This window comes from Oreochromis aureus, linkage group 23 (assembly GCF_013358895.1).
Source record: "Oreochromis aureus strain Israel breed Guangdong linkage group 23, ZZ_aureus, whole genome shotgun sequence".
Lineage (NCBI taxonomy): Eukaryota > Metazoa > Chordata > Actinopteri > Cichliformes > Cichlidae > Oreochromis > Oreochromis aureus.
This window is the reverse complement of record NC_052963.1, coordinates 21,490,823-21,512,490: the sequence shown is the minus strand read 5'-3', so window position 1 is coordinate 21,512,490 and position 21,668 is coordinate 21,490,823. Positions and strand designations below refer to the sequence as shown.

At 40.4% G+C, this 21,668-nt stretch overlaps 1 protein-coding gene and 1 long non-coding RNA gene across 6 annotated transcripts in view; both read right to left on the bottom strand.

Moving 5' to 3' along the window:
• Window positions 1-194: 194 nt before the first annotated feature.
• LOC116327533 (inositol polyphosphate-4-phosphatase type I A-like) overlaps window positions 195-21,668 on the bottom strand; it is a 71,430-nt gene continuing 49,956 nt past the window's right edge. The window contains exons 16-25 of one of the 5 annotated variants that reach the window (XM_039606713.1): window positions 21,055-21,255; window positions 20,520-20,594; window positions 19,556-19,728; window positions 16,975-17,098; window positions 16,831-16,898; window positions 15,545-15,744; window positions 15,372-15,469; window positions 15,151-15,263; window positions 14,823-14,977; window positions 195-729 (exon numbers count right to left, since the gene is read on the bottom strand). In XM_039606713.1, the coding sequence (XP_039462647.1) occupies window positions 597-729; window positions 14,823-14,977; window positions 15,151-15,263; window positions 15,372-15,469; window positions 15,545-15,744; window positions 16,831-16,898; window positions 16,975-17,098; window positions 19,556-19,728; window positions 20,520-20,594; window positions 21,055-21,255 (1,340 nt within the window). In that variant the 3' untranslated portion in view covers window positions 195-596. Of the gene's footprint in view, window positions 730-10,800; window positions 11,204-14,822; window positions 14,978-15,150; window positions 15,264-15,371; window positions 15,470-15,544; window positions 15,745-16,830; window positions 16,899-16,974; window positions 17,099-19,555; window positions 19,729-20,519; window positions 20,595-21,054; window positions 21,256-21,668 lie in introns of those variants that run through there. The other 4 variants (XM_031749162.2, XM_039606714.1, XM_039606716.1 and 1 more) reach the window with 4 other exon arrangements.
• Window positions 1,176-8,027, bottom strand: LOC120436204. The gene is made up of 2 exons (XR_005610234.1): window positions 3,976-8,027; window positions 1,176-2,834 (listed from the first exon to the last, which is right to left on the bottom strand). It is a non-coding gene; the product is annotated as an uncharacterized LOC120436204 (long non-coding RNA).

The following is a 21,668-nucleotide window of genomic DNA, read 5'->3' as shown; positions in this document are numbered from 1 at the left end:
AAAATGTGATTAATCACAGTTAAGTCATTATTAATCAAGGGGGTGTTACTTTGTCTCCCCCCCCCCCCAAATATTCAGTGCATTGGGAAATTAACAAGTGCAAATATAGATTTATTAAAATTAAGTCTGATTGTATTTGTATTTGTTTGCACTTGTATTCATTTGGACAGAAGTCAAACACAGTTGCAGATTTTCTGATATTCTTCATCTTTATTGTAGAACAGAAATTATGCATCCTTCATATCGATTACATCAGTACTGGAAGTGGAAGTGAGGCAGTGCTTTTCTATAATAAAAAATAAAAACATTCCTCCAGCGTGGTTTGCAGAATGAGACATAAGCAATGTGTACAGTACCTAAAAACAGTCATACCACTAAGGTGGTCGAAAAACCGAGGTTTTTCGTCTTTATTTTTCAGGACGGAGCTACTGTTTGTTAGTGTGACATTCAGTCACTCAGTCTACCTGCACGATAATCTAATCTAAAACCTCTACAGCAGGAACCAGGCCACATGATGGTGAAATTAAACAGTCTGTCATCACAGTATCTTCACTGTACTCAGTCTGATCGCATAGTGGTCCTCTGATCTCCTCCGGTCAGGTCTCCACTTTGCCAAAGGTGCCGTCGGGCGGTCGGTATTGTCTGGGGAAGGCCTTGAGCTGCAGCGAGTTAAACGCGTACTTCCGGCATCCGACGTTCTTCACGGTGTTTTCCCGCCTACAGCCCTCGCTGAGGAGACAGGAGGAGGAGGAGACAGAGGGGAGAGAGGGCGTTCACAGGCAGAATGAGAGCAAAAGGAAAAAAAAAAGCAGAGATGATGACTTGTGCACATGATGACAAGAAAAGATGAAAATGATCATTCAACCATGAGTGCAAAGGACTAAGAGTTCTGTTAGAGGACACACGTCTCTTCATATGAAGTCAAAAGGAAACGCTTGTTGATGGATTGAAAATCAGGGATAAAACTCAATTTTGTGTACTTGTAAAACTAACACTATTTTCAAAAGGAAATGGATTTAAATATTTAAAAAAAGATAAAATATTATAAAAATATATTCTATTATTTCTCCTATTCTCTATTATCACATCCTGGTAATAATAAAAAGTAAACTTTAACTTTCCTGGTAGAAAATTAAAGTTAACTTTAGTCATTGTGATGCTGTGACTCCTCAGCCTTTTTTTTTTTTTTTTTTAAAAAAACCAGAGCTGTCCAGTAAGGGTTGAACATGACTGAGAAGTGCTCACTGTGTGGTCGGTTTCACTTCAAATGGAACCAAAATTTAAAAAAAAAAATTTAAAATCACATTATATTCAGTAAGACTCAAAACTACAGACCAGTGAACTCATTCCTGATAATTTTGTGATTATGAAGCAGGAGATCGAATGAGAAGCAGGGACATTTTTGTCCCAGACGTCTGTAGAATGACTGATTTCTATAGGCACAGGAGTAGAAAGAATGCAGGTTGGAGCCAATGGATGAAAACACGTTCTTCATGTTTTATATCTAATCTTCATATCAATCTAATCTACCATGCAGACAGGCAGTCAGATCACTAAACGTAATGTTAGTACAAATGACAGAAAATAAGACTGAAACTTTAATTAAAAAAAAAAAAAAGCATCTGTCTCAAACCGAGAACACTAACGTTGGGTAATTTTCACCAACGCGATATTAGCTACGTGATTTTCATTGCGTTGCATTAGAGCCTGGAGGGTCCCGCCATGATGCCTTTATTTTGTTTTGAGACTTTGCACAGAGGTTACGTAGAGAAAGAAGAGTACTGTTGATGTTAAGTATGTTTTAACAGTATATCAAGTAAAATAGACCCAATGTTAGTGACAAAACAGCACATTAGGGTTCAAGGGTTTAAAAAATGTATTGTTTTATTATTTAAAAAAATAAATAAAAAAAGCCTATGGATTGTTTCACAATAGCAATTCCTGCTTATGACCAGCAGAGGTCAGTAAGTTTACACGCTTTCAAATTGACTCTAGAAAGGCTCAAAGCCTAAGGCGAAGCAGTCATACTTTAAAGCAGGCATGGGGGAACTCCAGGCCTCAAGGGCCGGTGTCTTGCTGGTTTTAGATATCACCCTAGGTCAACACATCTGAATCAAATGATTAGTTCATCTAGAGAACATCAAGACATGTTGAGGTCATTTAGCCATTTGAATCAGCTGTGTTGGATCAAGGACACTGGCCGTTGAGGCCTAGAGTTCCCCCGTGCCTTAAAGATCTCTGATTTGAGACCAGGAGGAGAGACACTCATCCTCAGGGGGGTCACAAGCCAGTGTACTCTCACTGCCAGTCACAACTAAGGCAGCAGCTCAAAACATGTTTCTTAAACTGATAAACAGCATAACTACTGCCGAATTTAAAAAAAAAAAAAAAAAAAAAATCCATTCATAGACACAACAAATACACATTATGACACATGGACTGACAAACACATGAATAAATAGATAAACGACCTCCAAATTGTCTGCTACCAGCTGGATAATCTCATTTGTCTGTTTATTCAGAGCACAGCTATTCAAGGATAACCAGGTAGAACCTGACACCGTTAAAGCAGGTGAGAATAAGATGAGAGTGCACAACTTTAAAGACTATTAAATATCACACGGTTTACATTCTGCAGGTGGATGCAGGAAGCATTTATTTGAGCAGGAAAAGGGGAGGTTTTCTGGGGTTTGCGATACTCTGCGAGATTAAAAGCCTTTGGAGGTGAAGAAGAACAGAAACTCTGGAACCATGATTTTCTGCTGTTTGCTAACTTAAACAACAAGAGAGCCACAAAACCCGTGCAAGTCCTTCAAAACGAGGTTTGAAAACACCTGCAAACAGAGAAGCAATCAAATCCACAGCTAACAGTCACAACACAACAAAATACATATAAATATGCATATCACAGGGAACTCAACAACAGTCATGTTCAGCTGTGACCAAGAGTAATGACAGCGTGACAGTTATGGCACAAGCATTATGATAATCAGTATATACACACTCTACTTTGGAATAACCTCAGACTATATATATGTATACATATAGCAGACAACAATATGATAAATAAAGCATTTTGGCAATACAGGCATTTAAATACAGTTTATCTACAGCAGTACAAATATATTCTCTGATATATCTGATTTCCTAAAAATAAATAAATACATAAATAAATAAATAAAGCAAAGGAAAAGGCAAACTGATGTTTTCTCTTCAGGTGGATAATATAACAGATTTATTTTTGTAGGAAGCACTTTAGGGTAATTACACCTGCAGGTATAGTGGGATTTAATGTTCAAAGTATCTGAAACCATTATCCCTCACTGGCATTTAGTCTTGATCAAACTTCCACAACTTTTTACCGTTTCCCAATAATACTTACATTCCTACTGCTCAGTGATGATAAGTTTTGATATTATTTTATTTTTGAATAAATGCTAAGCTCACAGAGGTAGTTTAACAGATGATAAGAAAGCAATAACCTTAAAACTAATGCTAAAAACCTCAAAAGCAGCGTATAATCACTTAAATTGAGACAATTTGTAGTTGCATTGTTACTAGATTTGAGCTAAAACAAAAGTCGACTCCACACTCACATTAGCATGCTAAGCTACCGCCAGCAGCTAGTTAGCTTCAGTTAGCTATATTGTTTATAAAAAAACATCTTTTATATTAATTAAAGATTTTTAAAAAAAAGAGCTTTAAGGGTGCTGGTGGATTTTCAAAATACCTTTTGTAGCTTTTCACAAAGCCTGGCTTTTTACTCAGCTTTATTTTTAGTCTTACTGGAAAACATTAAGCTAGCTTACAGCTACCAGACAACACGGGTAAGAAGGAATAAAATGCTAGCCAGGCTGAGTTCAAAAGAAACAAAATCCACCAACCAGCAGTTTTAAGGACTTAAGGCCATTCCATTTATGAGCAAAAAAGTTAGGACACAACATAAAATGTAAATAAAGACATACGATGACTTACGAATTTCATAAACTCCCATTTTCTTTACATATGAAAAATATGTTTAAACTGACAAAAATGTACCATTATAGACGGGCATTGTTTCTCAGAAGTAAATATGAACTCTCCCAAAAGTCTAACAGTTAGTCTCCTCAGTTCGTAGATATTTATAGGCTGCTAAAGCAGAGGGGATGCTGCACAGAGTAAACACTGCACTGTGTCATGTTGCTGCCATCAAATTCAATTTAAGCGAATATTTTTCTCAAACATTTCTCAGTTTAAACTTTGTATGTTTTCTCTGTTGTACTGTGAATAAAATATCAGTGTGAGATTTACAAATCATTGTAATTTGTCTATATTCACATTTTACACAGCATCCCAACTGTAATTACATTAACAATGTAAGATTGTTAAATATTTAAAGAATAAAAACAACTTTTAGTTTTATAAGATTAGCTAAATTAAGCTAACTAGCTGCTTTATTAAAAATGGTACCAATCATCTCACTAACCTTCCAGGAAGTAAATCCCCACATTTAATACTATTCTTTTAATATAAAGCACAAGACTGATATTTTACTGAAATTACTGCACATATACTGCATTTCCTGTGACACAAAACATTTCTCAAAGCAGTCTGAAAGATGTTCAATATTTTCAGGATCCAAAAGAAAGCATACAGGAAGGATCATTTTACTGTAGTATGTGACTGTTTAGAGGTCATCAGCACGGGTAAGCTCCCCAGAGGAAGCTATTTCAGTCTGATCCATTTCCATACTGGGTCGATCTTAATGAGGCAGAGCCTCTGAACTCTAGGGAGGCGACCGATGCTGATGGTTAGTTTTACAAGCAAAGATATTGATTTTTACATTACAGATTTCCAATATGTAAAACAATCTAAGTGCTTCTGGTTTCTAACACACTTTCCACATACATTGTTAAAGAGGACCTACTATGCTTGTTTCCAGCTCTATGATTTTATTGGGGCACCGTATTACAGTAGCTATGGATGGCTCACAGTTCAGATATACTTAATATTTTACAGAGGTGCCTCATGCAACCCTCAGTTCATCTTCTGTTCCTAATTTTCTCTTTAAGGCCACAGTCACACAGGCCTAGAGACTGGTCAGCAACCCCTGACAGGTTTCAAGGGGAAATCATCTATTTCTTGACATATTTGATGAGGTTGCTGGCTATCATTGCGTGAAGTCGGTTGCAGAGAGGGCGCTGCAACAAAATCCTCTCTGCGATTGCTTTGGTCTGTCCTTCCACATTCAGTCATCCAGGTAAGATAAGCCCAGACAGTTGACTCTGTTCATCTGGATGTAGCTTCCCAGTCTTCAACTAGCCACTGCAAGTTCAATGCCCACAGTTGTCATAATTTTGGTTGTGCTGCACTCTGTAACCTTATCCCTAGTGCAACTTTAGTTTTAAAACTGAAACCAACAACTTTTACTTTGAAGGAAAATTTTTCTGGTTTCTGGTTTCAATGAAACATGAAATGTTGCAATCTGCTCAGATACAAAGCAATGACAAGGAGGTTTTCGGTAGAGCCCCATATACTTTACAACCTAGCAACAAGAAGCAACCCCCAGCAACCAATCACCAACTGGTTACAGATTACACCCTTTCCCCTTCCAATTAGGGGGTAACTGGCCATCAGTATGACTGCATGAACAGGGTTAGCAATCAATTTCCACTGCCGACAAGCACTCGCAATTAGTTGGGGAACCCTAATTTTTCCCTAGTGAACTGTGGTTACCAGGCAACTGTTCTCTCCTGTGTGAAAGTTTTTAATAAGAATTCCATTTAATATGAATTTCCTGTCACATAAGCCCTTTTTCCATTAGTACCTATTCGGTTCATCTCGGCTCAACACAGCACGACTTGCCTCAAATCATTTTTTTCCCCATTACAATCGAGTACCACCTACTTTATTTATTTATATAGCAATCTTCACAGGATAAGAACCACAAAGGTGGACATCGAGGCAATGATATACCTCCTGCTTTGTCTGTGGCTTTTTTCCAGACTCTGGGACCACAGCGTTGCTTTTTGAAGCCATTTTCCTCGTTGCCGGGTTTTAAAAGTGGCAGTTTTGATTTTCCTGAGGGAGATGCTCTAATGACTGACGCCACTGACGAGCCAATCGGTGGCATGCAGTCTGTTGATGTCACATTTTTAGATCGCCCAGGATCGCTTGGAATCCTGAGCGAGTAGGTACCTGGTACCAGGTACTACCACCTAATGTAAAACCCAGTAAATTGTAGCGAGACGACACGAGTAGGTACTAATGGAAAAGGGGCTATATATATTTAAAACTAAATAAGAAAAAAGCAAAGTAGGTCCCGTTTACTACCCGTTTATTCTCAATATAACCAAAATACCATGGAAGCCATGGAGTTAGTAACTGGGAAATAAGACTCTTCATAATAATACAATTATATAATTAACAGTGGGCATATCAAACATCAAAACAACTTTCTTATAGGAAGCTCTATGAAAAGTGCATAAAGTTAGATAAAATCACGAAGTTGATTAACTGATGATCCAGTGGATTAATTAGTCAGCATGTATTTTTATTATTTTAGCCATTTATTAAGCATGAATGCCAAATATTTGCCTTTTTAATGGTAAATTTGCTATCTATTTTAAAAATATGTTTGTAAGCAAATTATCTTTGGGTTCTGGACTGTTGGCAAGGTAAGACTAGAAACAACAGTTAATCAGCTAACAGAAATCATCACACTGGGATCTTTATATTTGACACAAGAATGCCTGAAACAAGAGGGACACACACTGCATTGTGTATTGTTCCGTTGTTTCTAGGATGCATAAGCCACAATGAATGCAGACATCCCATCTTTAATAGCCTAAACTCTTTGCATCTTAACACCTCACATTATTCATCAAACACTCTACCGTCACTATAAAGCTTATGAAAACATATCGGCTGGTACAGATAAATGCTCTAAAGGGTTCACAAGCTGCAGCAATGCAAACACATTTCCCCTGAATATCCTACAATCATACATTCCAGTTACAAGCTGCATCCTGAAGTATGCAGAGATCAGCTCTGTCAGTCGGCGAGACAGAGCTGATCTCGGCCGCATTGTCCTGAAAGCTGCAGAGCAGATGTGGGTCGAATCGCTGACTTACTGCATCTATTTTGGCACACTGGGACCAATTAAAGTGTCTGAAGAGTGCCATCGCTGGCCAGTCTCAGCCTCTGGGCAGGTGAAAGCCAGGATGTGACGGCGTCTTATAAATGAACTGAACCCATAAATAATACTCAGACTGGAAAAACCTGACGCTATGAAGAGATAAAAGAATGAAAAAAAACAGCCACTCATATCTAAACTTTAAACTTGAGAGGGTCACTTTAATGATAGTGAGCAAATCCAGGCTACAGGACAAGACAATAAAAGATAATTAAAAGTATGCTGGTTAATCGTGGGTCATATTATTGCTGTGTAGTCTGACTTGAATTTTAACTGATCAAAAGGGTACAATTTAAAAGGTTGTTTTTAGTTAAATATGTGATTCTTTTAATAAATATTACTAGCATGAGGAGCTAATACTGTGACTACCTGATAAATCAAAGTTTTTGCTCCATTTTTGGTCTTCACCAGCTCATGGGGGAAACAGCTAAAGAGCAGCAGGAGAAAAGTGAAACAGTAAAGTTGTGCATTGCAAATACAAAACACTGGACTCAAAGACAGTAAATTGTGCCACTAAAGTATAGGCCTGAACATACCTACATTCATGTGCAATGACCTGAGATATGATTCATATCTGGGTAGGCCAGATTACAAATTTTAAAATGTGCCGTGACCGTTAGTTTGATGACAGATGGAATAAATAATTCATTAGTTAATGAAAACAACGGGAAGCCTATTTAATCACTAAATGAGCATTTTGACATTCAATCTACTAAGCAGTGCAGCTTTAATTTGAATAAGGAATTAATTAAAGAGAAACACAAAGTTTTTAGTTTACATTAGTTGTAGTCATTTTTATTTTGCTAACTTTTACAGCAGACATTTATCATATGTAGACTTAAATTAAGACCAAATTAACTACAAAGACATTTCCAGTGTATTTTTATTTATATTAAGGCAGCTATGTGGTTGCATCATTTTAAGTCATTTTCTTTTTCAAAAGTCTAGTTGTTCATTTTATTCCAGTTAACTAAATATTTCTTTCCACATCTATTTTTTAACGCTGGTTTGAACACAAATAACAGCTTTCACATTGACTTTACTTATTTTGGCACACTCTACACTCCATATAAGACTGTCAGATTGTTCCGTCTACTAGCAACGATATTTCAGCTTTTATGATTTTATTTTTATGTTTGTGGGTGTGCTAGGAGTTCGAAATAATTATTTGTCTGCTTGTACTTGTGCCAATATGCATTTAGTCGACACAGTTTGGAGCAGTATTCCTGCTGCTCAGTGAACTCCTCTTTTAAAATGGGTCACACATTTCACGAGGCTTTTTGTTTGTGAGGTATTTAAACTTTAGGCTAAATGAATGTGAGCAAGCAGAGTTTTCATATCAGCAGCACAAGAGACACGTGTTTAATATCCATCAAGTAAACGGTCAGTTAATGGGTTCAGTTCATTTTTTCTGATTAAACAGGGCTATCAGGTGATTCCTAACACTAACACTGCCTCACACAAACATTTCAATAGGCTGGATCTAAACAAAGACAGAGACAGACCCGGATCTGCTGGAAAGTGCAAAAGCTCAGGCAGAAGCAGGAAAATGCTTCCACCGTCTATATAGAAGCAGGAAGACCAAAAGAAACAAAATCAAGCAAATGCTGCCTTAAAAATATATATCTAAGCAAGCGCGTACTTGCTTCATTTTGGCACGAGATAAAAGCTTTAGGTACCTCCACATTAGCGTGTAGGGCAAGTGCAAAAGCACATGGAAGACAATGATAAACCAAATGTTCCAGAAAATGTATTGATGATATAAGCTGTTTGCGCTGAGCTTAAATCATGAATAAAATAATCATCTGATTGCTACTGTGGGTCTTTCCTGAAAGCAAAGTTTAGATATCATCTGCTTATCCTTATACACATTATACACTCTTTACAATAAACTTTCACCTTCCACCAGTGAAGGGTAAGGCAGAGTACTCACTGACCATCACAAAGGAGCAAAATATGTCCATCAGAGGGCGCTATACACTAAGAAAGAAGTAATACACTCTCATTAGGCAGTACTGGAAGTGGATTTGGATAATAAAGGTAACATCTTAATGTCTTTTAATGGTTTTGTGTTATATGTTCGCACGGAGCCAGCTGAATTTTTTTTTTGAAAGTCCTCTTTTTGGCAAATACCGTCCACGTGGACAAAACTGAGCTTTTTCAGAAACACTCTGAAAATCGCAGCATTAGTTTCTGTAAAGTCTTAGAAAAATGCATGTTTGGTTAAACCTCAGTGAAGAAAACAGAATTGGAGATTTAGGACTTCGTAATGGTTAAAATTTAGTATTTTACATAAAAGCCCAAAAAAAGGATTAATCACGTGGCAGCTTTTAGGACTGTAGTGACAAGGGAATCGTGAGTTTAAAACAGCAGTGTCTGCTATCTTAATCCTGGACGAAAAAAAAAAAAAAAAAAAAGAAGAGAAGAGAAGAGAAGGAAATAATCTGGGTAATTTCGGCGTGTACACGTGGACGGATATGATCCTAAAAAACACATGAATGGAATCATGTAGACTTCACATTCAGCAGGCTTAGTGTGAACATGGCATGTGGTCTCACGCTCAAGTGTAGGCAACACAATGAATATATCAGGAGTGTCAAACACGTGGGATAGAACTAGCCCACTAAGACCTCAGGCACACAGGCCTAGAAACCAGTTGGTGAATCCCTGGTAACCACAGGTTGCTAGGGAAAAATGTGCGTTACTGAATAGGTTGCCAAATGGTTGCAAAATCGTACACGGTGCTGCGCTACAAACGTCACTGTTGCAGCTGCTACTGGATAGCCAGGAGTCACTCATATTTTGCATGTGAGACAACTTGTCTGCAACTGCTTACTAAGCAGCAGTGAAACTGAAAGGTGTAAAACTTGAAATAGAGACAAAAAAAAATGTCATCACAACATTTCAAAAGGCCCAACCTTTACTTTGAAGGCGACCTTCTCAGTTTCTGGTTTTCTGACTTTTTTGCTACCTCTTGGCAAGTTTGCAGAGAAGTCACGATCTCACATGTAAACTACTACAACCACTGCAATCACAAGGTGTTTTTTTTGTTAGTGCAGCACCCACTTTGCCACCAGTTTAGCCAGCAGCCTGGCAGGCAATACACATTTTTCCATAACTATTGGTGGTTGACAGGCAGGGGTCGCTAGACCTGCAAGACTGAGGACGTCTTCTCGTTGTATTCTGTCCTTAACCTCCGGAAACCTGAGCTCGTTAGGGATGCATTTTTAATTTCTCTTAGCGATTTACGATTAGCTGAACCTAATCTTAACTCCACTATTTCTTTGACAACCCAACAGAATAAAGTAATCATTGTTTTTTTTGGGTTTTTTTTAAATAAACACTTTATTAAGAAGAATGAAGAGTAAATATGTTACCGTATATCCCTGTATGATGACGCAGGGCCTCAGGAGTTCAAGATATCGCAGAGCATTTATCAGATTTATAAATCAGATCAATTCATTATATTAAGAACAATTTGGAGGTTTAGGGGAGTGGGAAGAGGTTAGCCTTCTGGTCCTGTTAGGATCATACAGGATTGGGTTAGTGGCCCACGAATAAGATGAGTTTGACACCCCTGAGCTATGACAGGTTTTTAATAGAAAAAAGAAAAAGATGTTTAAACAATAGAAAAGAAAGAAAAAGCCCAAAGCGTGGCTTCTGATAAGCGGGACGTAAGTCGCATACAGCCCTTAGTCATGGTGGGACAGTGTGTGTGAGCTGATTACACCCCTCTCACAGGTCAGTGGCACAGTTTCAGAAACACCCTGGGGAGTCAGCGTGGAGAGTCCCCGCCCACCCTCGCAGTACGTTTGACATTTGGTCACTTCCAGCGTAGAGCTGCTCGCTCAGCTGCAGCGCAGTTTGGCCAGGAAGTAGGCCATGCTGAGGAAGATCCACACCACCAGGAGGTTGGGGCTGAGGGCCAGCAGGGGCAGGGAGTACATGAGGCTGGGGTCCAGCCGGAAGTCACGCACCGGCAGCAAGCCGCTGAGGTTCTTCTGGATCACCCCCTCCCTCGTGCCAATGCTGCCGAGCCACGGGGACGGGAAGAGGAAGAAGAAGAGAAGGAGGAGGTGGTTGTGTGAAGCAGCAAACAAGGCAGGGGGAAGGAGGGAGGAAAACAGGGGAAAATAAAGATAAGAAGAGGGATGGAGGAGGAAGGAGAAGAAATAAGGAGGAAATTGCAAGAAGGAAGGAGGAAAGGTGAAGGAGGAGGCCAAAATAAACAGATGGAGTGTGAGTGCACACAAGTGCGACGGCAAATTAACACGTGACCAAAAAAAAAACCAAACAAGAAAAAAAAAAAATCACAGTGACAGTGAAGAAGCCACATCCACAATGACCAGAGGCATTTTACACCAAAATAAAAGCAATAATATCAAGGCGACGACAAATGGGCGGGCGGAGTAGAAATCAACAACACAACAACCCCGCAAGAATGAGCCAATCGTAGGAACAAAACAGCAATCATGTAACGGGAAACAAGAGGAGGAGGAAACAGAGGAGGAGGAGAGAGAAAAGAGAGAAATTAAGAAAGGGAAAGAAGGTAAGAAAACACAGCAATGGCTCTCCATGTTTATATACTCTAAGACATGGGTGGAGGAAGGAGGGACAGATGGAGGGAAAAGACTGGAAAAAACACCCTTTTATTGAAGGAGTAAAGCTTAAAGGAAGAACTTCAGACTATAAATGATAAAGATGGCGTCCTATTAGAGGTAACATGCAATAAGGGTGTCTTATCATTTACTTCATCCACTTTAGACCACTTAGTGCAGATAGCTGGGGATAAAAGAGGGAGTGAAGATGGCCGATATCTCCAAGCATTGTTTAGCATGCTTCTGAGCTCCAACAAAATAAAACAAACTCTAAAAATGATCAGATTTCATGCGCGTCGGCTGGTGAGGAGGAGGAGAGGAAAAAGGGGAGAGGAAGAAAGGTGAAGAGACATTGTATCATGCGAGTATCTGCGGGACTCTATTGTAGACAGGCGTGTTTCCATCTTCAACAGAAATATTCACAACAGGAAGTCACACAACCGTCAACAGAGAAAGTAACAAACACACTCAGAGGCTTTTAAAGGAGAAACACTGACTGTCCTCCAGCAGGAAATCACATAAATATCAATAATGCTCCATTCAGGAATATAAATTCCCAGCATCCCTCGTGTTTCCTGGATTTTTTTTGTATATGAATTTCTTTTAAAGGGGGCTGAGTGAGAGTGGTTAGAATTTTGAGGAAAAAAACTTTAAGGTTAAAGATAAATACAAGAGAAAGGGTAGCAAACAACATGCTATTTTACAAGAAATTAAAATTACATTAACGGATAAATTTAAGTGATAAATGTTGTAAATTTACCAAGATAAGTGGGAAATTAGAGAGAAAAGTGACAGATTTCCAAGAAAAGTTACAAACATATACAGGATAAATGTGGAAAATAAATAAAATGCCAAATTTAAGAGGAAAAAGTATCAAATTTACCACAGAATGTGAATAATGTATGAGAAAAACCACGCCTCTGTTTTTCAACTCTAAAAGTTTGAGTTTTTACTCTTCTCACTCAGACCCTTTTTTGATTTATCTACTTTCTTTAATTTATTTAGTTGTTTTTTGGTTGTTTTTTACCTTCAGTGACCCTAATTTGCTGTCATGAACAGAGAATGATTGTTTCCATAGTAACAATGTGGGGTGAATTCATCCCCCCAAAAATCTTAAGCAAATGAAGAAAAAGAAAAGCCTAGGTTTTGTCTTTATAAAGTATAGAGTCAGTGTTAGTTTACAGTAGCATTTGCCACAAAGTCAAGCCCAATGTTTCTACAGGCTAATCTTCTTTTTAAGGCTCTTCTGCAAGGCGCTTTGCAACCCACCTCCACCCCAGCTCTACCTTTATCTGGTGTTCCTGACTTCAACCCTGATCATTTTTATTTATTTATTTATTTTTTTTTAAACACACAGAGGCAAACGAAGTCCAGTTCTTTTACACAGGCAGAGATTGTTTTTGGAAGCGATAAAATGAGGATGGGTGAAGGAACTCGGTGGCAGGTGTTTTAGTTACACAAATAAAGCAAAGGAAAGACAGTTGAGACAAGTAGACGGATGTTCAAACTGATGTTTAGACAGACAAGACAAGAACACAGACTAACAAACACTCGACGTAACCATTAAGAGGACTGAGTAGCAGTTGGGTAGCTCTCTTCTCCATGTAAGCGTCCTTCTTAGGTTTAAAAAGCATCAAAAGTTACTGATAAACTTTGAGCCTTTATGAGAGGAGTCTGCCGGTGAAGTGAGGTAACCAACTGAGTCTTAACTCATTCGAGCATCCCCTTCGAGACAGCCTCCAGCTCGCCTTGTTTTGCAGAGGAAGCAGGTGATGAGTTTTCAAACCACACATGGGCAAAACTGATTTTAGAGATTCAATAAAGTAAAACACTGAATCTGAGAAGCTGTGGATGTATTTCTCTAGAGCTGCGTAACATCAGCCATGTCTCCACATTTTAAAGTGGAGGTATGAATATTTTCTCCAGCAAGAACCATTTTGAATTTTGAGAAAAGTCAGAAATGTGCTTGTCTATGGTTCCTGTTTGTAATATATACCATGTACAGGATATCCTACATGATATCCTATCTCTCATATATCTCATTTCTCTTACAGACGTGTGCCAACAAGGACTGAAAAATCAAACTGACCAAGTACCTCAAACGTCTGCTCAAGGCTGACTTCAACAGTGAGTCAGTCACCATAGACTGCCGTGCTAAAATGTCCATCATTACAGCAGAAATAAACATGTTTACAGCCTGGTTTCAGTCTCTTTAACCAACAACTGCATGCGGCTGAAACTGGCTGCTTTGACGTGCAGGCTTCACCTCCACTAGTCTGAAAAGGAGCTGTCGACAGTGTTTGTGCTGATGTTCTGACAGGACTCAACCAAATATTATGGAAGCTTGTTATCGCCCCTGAAAAAGCAATTTTCGTGAAATTTAAAAATATTTTTTTCTCACAAGCCTGAGCTCCACACAGCCATTTCTTACTGCATGACAGACTCAAGACAGAGGTCATGGAGGCAGCAGTCTGAGCAGAGACGTCTGGACTTTCCTCACCCTGACCACGTCATCCACCTCATCCAGGAGGGGAAACTGAGTCGCTCCCAAGCCATCTGAGAGACATAATCCCTCCAGCAAATCCTGTAAGTGCCTCGGGGCCTCCTCCTGATAGGACATGCCTGGAATACCTCTCAAATGACCAAGTTCCCAACAAGAAATTTTGACTTGTATTACAAAATACTATCAAAAATATATTTAAACATTTTTTTCAGTGTGAAAATAAGCCTCCATAAAATATATTATCTTCTAGTTAAAAAAAGAAAAAGTAAGACACTGCTCCCTTATTTCCCACAGCGGGCGGATCCACATATTTGAAGTGGGACAGAAGTAACCACTAACACACCAGTTAAACACCTGCTGTATTCCCATTGGTTAAAACTACATGGAGAACAGTTAAAGTCAGATTACCAAGTAGAACACTGATGAACTCCTGATCTTTTCATCCCCGCACAGAAGTTATTTATTTAGTAAAAGTTGTCTTGTTTTTTGCCCAGGTGTGATTTGCAGCTGTGCATTTTTCCATTCGGGCACTGTGAGGGCATCCTACCTGCGCATGCAGTCGAGGGCCTGCGTGAAGACCTGCGGCGCCATGCCGTGCTCGTGCTGCAGGATCAGGCACTGCTCCAGCGTGACCGACATGGCTGTGCGGTCTTTGGCGCTCTTGCAGCTGGTGAAACGAACGCCGTTCAGCCGCCGGCAGATCTGAGATGGAGAGACAAGCAGGGAGGGGAGGTCAGTCACTGCTGATGATTTTCTTTTTGACATCTTTAGAGAAAAGCAGCTGTAAAATTTATAACGCAGTGAAATCCTACTGGAGAATTAAAAGTTGCTAACAAAGCAGTCCGACATTGTGAGTAAAAGAACGCAAATGTCACCTCTGCAGCCTGCCACAGGATGTCTACGTTCTTGTTTTTCCTGGCGCTGACGTTCTGCCGGAGAAACCTGAGCAGTTCAGGAAGGCACGTCTGAGAGCGAGACCTCGGGAGGCCTTAAAGTAGATAAGAACAGAAAAAAGAAGGGTTAAAGCAGGAGTCGCGACACTAATGCCTTATGGTGCAAGTCAGAAAGAAGGAAAACATGAAAACTGTGTACTCACAGTCCTCCGGCAGGACTTCTTTGAACTGCTCGTAGTACGAGTTCAGTCTGGAGAGACTCTCAGAGTTTATGTTCTCCTGCAGGGATGTGTCTCCAAACCTGAAGAACACATAAAACAATATTTTTTCCAATCTCAAACACCTGTGGTGGTAAATCCCGGACGTGCTCACTCACTTCTCGGCCAACGTCTGCTGCTCGTTGATGCCCACGTTGAAGTGCACTGGCTGCACCCGCAGCAGCATGCCGCTCTGGATCTCTCGGGGCAGGGCTTCAAACATGGGCCCCGGCAGCGGGATGCGGACGTTGAAGCCATCCCGGTTCCCTGTGATGATCGGCAGCAACTCAGGGACGGAGGTGCTGGTTGCCTGGGTGACCTTAAAGGAGCAAAGGTACATGTATACGCAGCTTTAATACCTAGATGGAAATTGTGAACCAAGTGCCCGTGAAAAGCAAAATAAATACTCAATTAAAAGTAACAGAGCCCGTCCAGCGAGGCTGCGAGTTTTTGAGCATGCCCTCGACTCTGCAGAGACCATACCTCAGCTTCAGTATTAAACTGACTCAACTTTGATTGCAAGCTTAATCAGAGCGGGATTTGTACTTCTGTATTAAAGATATGTCGTAACCCTGAATCCTTCTGACTCCATAACCATACATTCACCTCCTCCAGCACATCCTGCAACGATATCGTTTCCTCTTCCTTCTTGACTGACCAGTGGCCACGAGTACCATTAACAGAGAGCTGAGTTAGACAGAGAGATCCCTGGAAAAATTGTATCGATTGTCTAGCCCTTAAGCGCTTCAGCTTGGGATAACCCAGGATTACCCGGAAAAGCTCACTGGAGGAACAGGATGTCTCAAATATATAATGCTTAGCCCGATGCCACCACAACTGATGACGGATGGAGCTGCGACATGCATGCATCTAGACTTCCATCCACCTTCTTCTGCATACAAACTTAAATCGTTGAAGAAAATGAATTGATCACTTTTCCTACATTGTATTAACTCTCAGCAGGGATGCCACAGAGAGAGAATACAAAAACAATGACAATGAGGGCAAATGCTTGATCAAAACTAAGGAGGGCTGTAAAATCCACAGGAAGGGACAAAAAAAATCCAAAGCTTTCAAAATAAAAAACTGTTTTTGTGCAGTTTTAATGAACATGTTTGCAGTTCATAGCTGCACTCTGCACATTTACAATTTACACAAAACTTTTCATGCCCTTTTTAATGCAAAGCCAGAAAAACTACAATAAAAAGGTCAGTAAACACATCCTCATTCAGTTGAGTTCTGCAGTACATCTACTCCAAGTTGTGTCCTCAGAGTGGGTCTAATCTATGTGAACGTTTCCACGTTTCATGCCAGCTCCACCCAAATCTCTGGCCTCCTAATATCATCCTTGTAGAGTGGCTCTACAGCCTGGAAAGACAGTTAGCATGCTGCTTTTCCTTTCTACCTTAAAGGTGACGTTGCGTAGATCCATTATGCCGATGCTCATGTCCTCCAGCATGGAGAGCTCCTCTCCTGCAGACACACACACTGAAAATCAGAGGCTCAGCTGGCTGTGTGCGATTAGAAGAAGCTCTAAGTGTGTTTGTACCGTAGGTGCTGAGCAGGGACTCGAACTGAGCGAGCAGGCCGATGGTGTAGAGCTGTCGCAGGAATCCGTTATCACGGAGACAGTTTCTCAGCTTGATAATGAAGCCGCAGATGAGAGCGGTGAGCTATAACACACACACACACACAAACATGAACTCGAACAGCAGGTCAGACAAGAAAGAGTCAGTTTGTTGTTTTCGAAGCTCAGTTTTATAAACTTTTAAAGCAGCGGTCTGACACCATCATCAGCCACAGCTACTGCTGCAACTGCAAGCTGCTTTGCAACCCCGGTCCACCCCAGCCTCCCACCAGGCAACCTGTGGTTTACAATCAAAAGTGGGACTGAGCTGCATTTGATGTCCCATCTGAAATCTGACGTCTGGGAGGTCAACAAATATGAGCACAGTGTTTTTCAACCATAAACCTGACCAAAAAGCAATGAGGAAGCAAAACGACTCTATAGCTGTCTGTTTAACACAGTGACCATCACTACACACAAAGACATCCTGCAGTCTGAGCTCGGCATTAATCGCCTGTGTCTGTTGTCACTGATGCCTGCTGCTGCGAATGTGTGCAGTTTAAATAAAGTAAAACTGAAAGTACTTTCACTGCAGATTCCCTGAAATATTAAACGACACATGATTTAAGCTGTAATTACCACAAAAATCTTACATTTAATTTACAATTCAGATCACACTTTCACTTTTAACACAGCCGACACTGACTGCAGTGTGGGTTTTTAAACCTGCATCATATTCTCTAATGCAAATCAACATATGGTTTCACATCAAGACACCACCGATTGGCTGCTTATCACATTATGTAAGCGGACTCATGCGGTTGGTTTCTGTGCATCTTCGTGCAGCTCAGCATGTTGCGGCGCACGCTTCAGGACTGCACTGACAAGTTTTATGTAACTGATTTTCAGTTCACACTGCCAGAAGCTCACTTCAAACTGATCTGACTGAAGACGATCAGAAATGTTATACACCTACCAAACCCTGAAAGGCTGAGGATCACTACTGAGTTTGCAGTTGTGTGCTCTTTAATGCATGGTTGAAACAGACTCTGAAATTCTGCCTGCAGAGTCCCAAACTCAGGAAGATATTTTCATTTGATGAGTAAATATAGCCCCCAGTATGTTTGACTGACCAGTGATTCTACGTTGGCCTAAGGTGCCTGTGATGGCGCCAATGACAGCTGGGATACGCTCCAGCCCCTCTGAGAACTGGACGAGCCATTAATGGCCCAGCACACTATAGTAAAAACAAAACAACAGCCATCTCTACAACTAGGAAAGGAAAATAATAAATCCGACTGCCTGCTGGGAGGCAACCTGTCTCCAAACAGTTGCAGTCCAAATCAGACCGACTGCAATCACTCTGAGGCAGACTGATAAAGATCTGCAAATAACTGTTGTCTAATTTATAAACAGAGACAGATTGTCAACATATTGCAATCAGTCTGCACAGATGAGCGCAGCAATTCTGGGACATGTGTTTTTACAATAGAGGACTGAACTTAAGTGGTTGCAAACTGGTTGTATCGTGGTTATGTGAAAATTGCCGAGTGCCTATGGAGGAATTTCTGAATTTCTCTGTCAAATCTACAAATGTAAATAGTTGATGTGAATGTCTGTGTATGTAGACAGCAAGAGATTTCAAATTTTCTCTGACAGTTAATCACCGTATTATCAGACCTGGTCCCTGTCTTTGAAGCAACAATTTCAGAGGAAACAAGATCACAAGTTCAATGTGCACGGTGGGGGTTGCGATCATGCAGTGGCCTCCAACCACTGTTTTCCCAGAGTGTGACTGTAACATAGGAAAAACGATGGATGTGCCAGTGATGGAAGGCCATTCTCAACACATGTGGGTCATTTCTGAGAACTGTAATCAAAGCATTAACGATGTCAGAAAATAGGATCTCACGGTCTTTAAACATTGCTTTGGAGCATTGAAACTCAAACACTTGATGATTGGAATATTATGGAATATTTAGCTTTATGCTTTGAAAATGCTTGACTGATTACTTGTAAGTATTTCAGCTCTGATTATGGCTGACTATTACGAAATGCTATTCTTACTTCTTTACTTAATGCTTGGATTAGAGTTTAACTTGAAGTGTCTGAGTCCTGTAGCTGCTCATTTAAGAGCTGCAGGGATCCACCGCTGGGTAAATATAACTGATGTGAGTCAGACAAGAGGGTTTGCCAAAAAACTACAATCGCCTCTAAAAAGAGCCTCTAAAAATACCGAAGGAAGGATCCACTGTGAGGACTACATCTGGCATCATATCCTCTTTATAACTGCAGTCTCAGGTGAGTGGGAGTGTGAAATCCTTACTTGCTGGGCTCCCTTTGCCTTTACTCTTTACTCAGACATTTAATAGTCATATGAATTCCGTAAAGCCACTAAGTCATAGAGCTCTGAACTCCTTGCTTTTACGATATTTACACTTTTCTTGGCCTTTTCCTTCACTCTGAGTCACTCCAGGATAAACGCATCAGCTCAGACATACATTAATGGAAATATGTGTAGGTGAGTGCGTCTGAGTCACTTGGATGATGTTTGCGTGCTGACCGTTTGGCAGAAGACAATGTCGCGGCGGTACTGCAATGACACGTCCATGGCTATCGTCGGGGCGGTGTCCTGCATGAGCAGGAAGACCATAGACTTCTTGGCTTTGTCGCTCATCATGGCAACGCAGTCTGTGAGCGTGGTGAGGAGAGGGTACAGCGCCTCGCTCCACTCGCCTGCAACAAGTGTAAATAAACCATGAGAAACCAAACACAAATATGCCTTCAAACCAAGTTTCCACACCAAGCAGCAAAGACTGTATTTTTCAGAGTGCACTTCTTGTTAAATTTGAGAGAAACAGAAAAAAAGACAAGAAGGACAACAGGGAAAGGAGAAGCACACACACATTGAAATCTTTTAGGGTGAAGCTCCAGGACTAGCCACAAATCCTGCTGGAAAGAACCTAAAAACACTTACAGAGATCTGACAGAGCTGTTTGACTCAAAAGCCTGGTGTCAGGCTTGTTCTTTAATAAATAGGAAAGGAGCTGAGATAGTGTTACAGACCCCAGTCTTTATGTAAAGAAAAAGCTGAAATTTTAGAGCAGTCCCAGCAGATTTTAAAACAGTGACACTGATTTGTGGGTTTTTTTGGACACAAATTTGAACCTTTTTGTTTTATCCATATTCCTGAACACAGCTTGTGACTTGGGCGCTTTCATATGTACCGATTCATTTAGGTTTGTGCACTGAGGGCAGATTTAGGTATTAAAAATGAGTCAGTCATTACACTTCTGACATTAGTTAAAAAGTTGCGCTTACACTAACCCCCCCCCCCCCAAAAAAAACCCAGACTGTAGCTTTTTTTTTTTTTTAAATACCGAGTTTTTGTAACTATTTTAGGGTTTGTTGGAATTTACTCAGTCCAGACATTGAACTATATCTGCCTGGACTTCTTATCAAAATCATTCTGAGTCCTGGAAAAGTGAATAGAGTGAGAGGAGCACATATGGGGAGGCAGCTCTTACCTGGATACGCCTCCTCAGCACTGGGGCTTCCATCTGGAAGAGGGGTTGGAGGTGCGACATGCATGATTAGCAGCACTGTACGCCATAGAGGGCAGCAGAGACAACACAGAAGAAACACTGCAGACCAGAGTCCAAACATCCTTATTCTCTAACGGCTCACGAGGAGGAACTCTTTTCTGTCTTATTTTATGAAAATCTAGCGTGTTTTGGGGGGAATTTGGACAGATGTTCGACCCTGGTCTGCTACAACATGTAGAAAATCTCAGATACAACAGCTACATTGCTACAGTACTGTTGCAACACTGTGCACATAAAGACACGCAGACCACACATAAAACACTGAACACTTTTTGAAGACGAGTCATTTAAGAGTATTTTCTCAAAGAATAAAGTTGGCTGATGAGGTGAAGGAAAAATCTGCTCATGAATCCTCCCACTTCTTAAAAGTAAGCAGTGACCTGAGCTGAAAATAGATGTGAGAGGGATGACTCAAGAAGAAGAAGAAGAGAAAAAAACGGAAAAAAACAAAACCTACAGGTTTCCTGTTCGGGACTGGGAGGCCGTGCAGAGGAGAGGGCAAGCTGAGAGGAAGAGGATGGTGGTGGAGATGATGATGATGATGATGGTGGAGGCGGTTCTAATAGTGATGACGATGATGATGATGGTGGTAAGGATGGAGATTCCTCTGACGTATTTTCTGGGTTGATCCAGAAAGCTAAACACTTCCCACCATCGCCTTTTCACACCCACATAAAAGAAAAGCAAGGGTCAGCAAACAAGTTTAGAACTTTAGTATAAAACAATGAGAATATTTCAATGTTTTAATTTAAATACATAAAGAGAACGGGTGGGTGAAAGTGACTTTTAATCCCAAGTGGTGATAACTTCACACCATATCTGTCTATGTCGGAAACAAGCAACAGCAAAACTCTATTTCTCAGTATTTACTGTCTCTTTGTGGTATTTTTCTCTGAAATCTGCAGAGCTGCTGACATCTTATTGGTGACTTGCGAGAGGTTTAACCTGCACTGGGTTAAAAGCCAGACTTTAGGAATACTGTCTTACTCTGTGGGACTGGGAGAGACGAGGGATATAAAAAACACTGTGTAGTCCCACAACTGGGACATCTGGTCACTCATAACTGCAGAC